The 5,181-nt window shown below is 53.1% G+C and overlaps 1 protein-coding gene across 1 annotated transcript; it reads right to left on the reverse strand.

Annotated features, from left to right (window-relative positions):
- Positions 1–4,662: 4,662 nt before the first annotated feature.
- Positions 4,663–5,148, reverse strand: ColSpa_12229 (uncharacterized protein; the record flags this gene model as incomplete). Its single annotated transcript, XM_049278441.1, has 1 exon — positions 4,663–5,148. The coding sequence occupies one exon, from the start codon at positions 5,146–5,148 to the stop codon at positions 4,663–4,665; it is 486 nt and encodes a 161-aa protein (XP_049134398.1).
- Positions 5,149–5,181: the final 33 nt, after the last annotated feature.

Below are 5,181 nucleotides of genomic sequence, written 5' to 3' on the forward strand. Positions count from 1 at the left end.
TAAGATAAATGAAGGGCTGTACAGTCCTGTTGTTAACGTACCTAAGTCAATCGTGCTAGCCATAGCCTGGCTGCCAGCTTTTCCACACTGACATTCATACTTGGTTGGGAACTCTGTCGATCTATCAAGCGAGCACGAAGTGCACGACTTGTCAAATTCACCCCTATCACGGAGTAAGAAGATGGCCGGCTCGCATGCAAATCGCCTCTTACCCGTTTCCCTGTTTCAATTGACCACCATCATTCCAGAGACATTGACCAAGGTCCAACGATGACCAAACAGGGGCCGAGATTGTACTGTTGCAGACTGCTGCAATCACATTGGCACTCGGGCCCATTATGTACCACGAACCGCAGGTTTTTTGGAAGTTCGCTGCCTTCCAGCCAGAGCCTGGAAGCTGGGACGACAGGCTTACGGTGAAGAAGCCGAACTGCACCAAGAAGGATTTAGAATACATTATGAGGCTTGACTGTGCCATGACAGAATGAAAAGAAGATACGCGCAGTATTTAAGGAATCTTGAAGCCGTTATCGGCTTTAAAATTCCTTAAATGATTAGAACTTTGCCTTATGACTTGCGTGTCACGTCACTTACACCCTGGGCAAAAGACAGCTCGTTGTGACTCCACACTTGCTTAGCTGTGTATTGTCCAAAAGTGCTTTATGGCACTGTACGTATGCTGCGACCGTCTCGAGTACTGAGAATCCCCGCAAGAACAGTCTAGTACGTCTTAGCTACAGTACAGTACAGTATCTTGTATTGAGCGCGACATGACGCCTAATGACAGAGGTCTCACTTCCGGCTGGCCGTTGGCTAATCGAGATGTCGTGTCAGTCTTCAGGTTCTTTTGACGTCGTTAGCGACTGGGTTTCTTCTATGTCGCCTCACACCGAAAGCCCTCCACCTTCTACATACAGTATAGTAGACCGCGTCCAAGACATACAGTATCGGCTCTGCACATAGATCCAAATCAACACGCCGGCATGGACAATAAGTCAATCCGGGGCTATTTCTGCCTCTGTGGTAATCTCTTTTCGTTCGACGGGCGATTCTGGCTCCTGGATGCTGTGACGTATCGTGACCCCCGCAGGCTTTTCATGCAGCTCCACCTCGTTCTTGGCTAGGATCGTTTCCAATGCTCCAACGCTGTGGAGATGCCGCTCTGGGCCACCGGTCTAGATCTCCTGGCGTTCCAGCCACTCCACTTACCGACATCTGGAATTGTCGGTACGTATCTGCGGGACAGGCCGAGCCACAACCAGATGTTGGTCGAGAATGGTGGCCGAAGCACGAATCAATCCTCAACTCCATTTCTGGCGTTGCGTCCAAATGAGCTCCAATTCGTAACCAACATGACAGGCCGAGCCACAACCAGATGTTGGTCCAGAATGGTGGCCGAAGCACGAATCAATCCCCAACTCCATTTCTGGATCAGTGTGCGTTGTGCGCGTTGCGTCCAAATGAGCTCCAGTTCGCAACCAACATGACTTGCGGCCACAACGGCCGATTGTTCTCCCAACTGCGTTGACTACTTAGGACATCCCCAATCAACAGTTGCAAGTAGTTTCCAGAATGAGTCCTGCCCCATAGCCGCGCTCGTTGTCGCTTCTGCCCTGCCCCTCTCACGGTGCCCTTCTTCTTATTTTCGCCTTCGACGATGTATCATCCTCAAACAGGGAGGGTTCCGCCTAGAGTGTCGCGCCAGATACCTCGCCAGACTCCGTACTTGCTGCGCAATGCGCGCATGCCCTACAAAAGTGGCTACCAACAAGCTGCTGGTGGCGATGTGAGAGCACAGAGACAAGGTCCGGTCACGTCCGCGGCGCAAGGCAAAAACAGCCCCAACAGCAGTTCCATCAACCCCCAAATGCTGTCAGCGTCCTCCATGTCAGGAAACCCTACCTGCCCCAAATGCTCCATGCTTACCGAATCCTTCCAGAACAAGCTCTCGAAAAGTCTCTGAGACGCAAGAAGACAATCCTGAACTGAGGTATCTCCATTCGCGAGCCATGTGCATGTTCATGTTCATGTTGAACCCGCTCGCCCATGTCTAAACGCGGCTTAGGACCTACATCTCCGACGGGTTCGGCGCCATCCAACAGGCCCTATTCGACCTCACCGAACAGTATGTCTACTTGCAAAGCTGTTGCTGTTGGCGATGTATGGTAACGTTTGACATGTTTTTAGAATCGGCCATTTGTCTGCTAGGATGGAAGACTACCTCAAGATACTCGAGTCAGCCGGAGCATCAGTTGTGCCGGAGGGCTTGGAGACGGACGACCTGGACCTGGGAGACATGGCCAATCTCGTCAACTATTAGCCACGAGACACAATCAGGCCGAGCTTATGGGGACGGGGACATCTGCCATACGACCGGATCCAGGCACCTGTCCATGTCGATAAATGAAAATGGAGACGAGGATCGACCTACCATGTGCACATGCCCCTCCATACGCAAAGCCAGGGCATTTTGGACGCCGAGCCTGCTGGCGATGGGGCCTCCATGTAACCGCAGACACGCAACGGGATGCTGATTCTCGGTGACCGTGTAGCAAGGATCTTGCAGCATTGACACGGTAGCAATGTGATAGATTGAATTGATATGTCTGTGTTGCTCGTCATCGGCCCACCAAATCTGATTCATCACGTTCGCCACGTGCTCCCAAGGACGGTGTACGGGTATATAAGCAGGACGTGGTCGACAACGACCAGCAGTCCCTCAACACCTCGTCACCATACCTCTTTGTCGTTTCACACCATACTTTCCATCAGTACGACAACGGTCATGCTGGACAGACTTCCACCTGAGCTTGTTCTCATGATATTCGGGGCTTGTGGTGATCGCCACACGCAGGTGCAGCTCTCGTCATGCCTCCGCACGCTTCGACATGCCTTAATACCGCGAATTTACCTGCGGAATGTTCAATCGGAGGGCTGCTCCGCTGCGTTGTGGGCAGTTCTCCGCTGTCACAGGCACGATTCGGCTCTACGTATAATCGAAGCATCGGTTCGTGCCGGAATGGACGTCTGGGCCTTGCAGTTCAGCGTCACTGTGAAAGACATCTTCCCCCAGCGATACATATCGAGGATACCACGACAACTGCACCTGTCGGCTGCCAGGCTTTCACTGTTTGCCACCGCTGTCCTCAGGCGGAAAGACAGACTTGTCATGTCTCTTCTTGACGCACAAGCCCCGCAGGGCTGCACAGGAAAAGGTTGCTTGCTTCAGAAATCACGACGTATCTGGACAGACTGACGAGAGACCGATCACGCTCCGGGAGTCATCCCACTGCTCTCCACGTGGCCTCGGCCACTGGTCTTGATGAGGTTGTCAAGCGGATGCTCAAGGAGACGCCAGCAGAGGTGGCTTCGCTGGACGCGCATGGCCGCACACCACTCTGCTACGCAATACGGTGTCCGCTTACGCCGAATTCAACCATCAAACTACTTCTTAACAACAACGCCGACGCAAACGTGAAGATCGCGTCGAACGGAAGCATGGTCTCACTCTTGACGTACTGTTGCAGGGAGGGTCTCTTTGCTTTTGCCTCAAGTCTCCTCGAACGTGGGGGTAGAGACGACCTACAACAGCTCCTCCGACTGACTCTCCTGGCTTCGTCAACGTCGCTTCAGGGAAGGACGAGGTCACAGAAGAAGGTCTTGATCGAGAAACTGGTCGAATGTGGAGCCAATCCGAACGGTATGGTGCGGGCACTGGACGCAGAAATGGTCGAGAGGCCCCTTCTCTTGGATGTAGCATTGACGTCGGCTTCCGCAACAAAACACCTCCTCGCCGTCGCAGACGTAGATGTCAACATTCAGGATTCTTCCGGGCGGACAGCTCTGAGTTGGCTATTGTTGCAGAATCACGGGGATCACAAGACGGTTGCATTGCTCCTGAAGTGCGGGGCGATGCTGCAGCCGCATTCACTTGACTGGATCATACAAAACACAACGTTCTCGTCGCTGCAGGGGCTCATGATGATGCTGTCACGAAATGATCACGCCTTCAGCCTGTTTCGACTCATTTACCATCACTGCGTCTCGCATACGGAAAGGAACGATGTGATGATGTCGTTCTTGGCATCAGTTGCCCCACAGTCCGCAGCACTGGCACGAATGTCTGACGGGGACATCAGCGACATTCGAAGGGGAAACATTGGGCTCTTGCTGTCCTATCTTGAGTTTGGACAACTGCCTCTAGGCCATGTCTCCTGAGACGAGGGAGAGGGAACGTCGTATTTGCCGTGGGGTCATCCACAGAATCACAACATACAACGAGATCAGGGTTAGGCTCATCAGTAGCAGCAAGAAGGCTTTCTTCGTAGTTCGGGGAGAGAATAACTAGCAGTTTTGGTTATTATTATATCTTTTAGACGAAAGAAGAGAACCAGATGCCACCGGATCTATGTGCGACGTAAAATCACCATCGCTTACTGGTAGGACACAAGCACCAGCTGCATCACATGCCATTTCAGGTGGCCAAGTCGAACACCAGATTTCACTATGCGATTGTGTGGAGGGACCGAATCCCTTTTCCGTCATGGTAAGATACCACTGAGCCAGAGGAAGACACATCTGATGCTCGCTGCTGCCCGTCGCCAAATGCGAAGCCTTGTCAGCATCAAAGGAGCACGGCCACTTCGCAGCGGGTTTTCCATTTCAGGACAGACGACGGCGCTTCCTTGGCGGCTGCATGTCGCTGTTCGCTGGCTGTTCATCTTCGTGCGCGACACGCTCAGTCCTCGCCGGGCTCCTCCCAGCCTCCAACACCGCTAGCGCTACCTCATCCGCCACCTCGCCAAGCTTCTGATGACCATCAAAGTCTCTTTTCCATGCTGTTGGCCTGTCTGGCCTCATTTCGCCCGCCTGCGCGTTGACTGATGTCTCCCAAGCCGCTGCCGCGTTTCGGAATCGGCGACGACGTCTATTCGGCCTCACAGCGACCGACTTCATTACCTTATCGCGGCCGCCCTTGGCAATCCAATAGTCCTCCACAATTGCCCGCGCGACACGCATCATGCGACTTTCAGGCTCCCACGATCGTTCAGGAGACCCGATCCAAGAAATGTATAGGCATACATTGCCATGAGACGTTTGCTTATGCTTCTCAACCTCAAGAACGTGCCATAGGTTCTTGTCGGCCATGGCACCTATGCGCTTGCCCTTCTCCCCATCCCA

Source organism: Colletotrichum spaethianum, assembly GCF_022836535.1.
Source record: "Colletotrichum spaethianum MAFF 239500 DNA, contig59, whole genome shotgun sequence".
Classification (NCBI taxonomy): Eukaryota; Fungi; Ascomycota; class Sordariomycetes; order Glomerellales; family Glomerellaceae; genus Colletotrichum; species Colletotrichum spaethianum.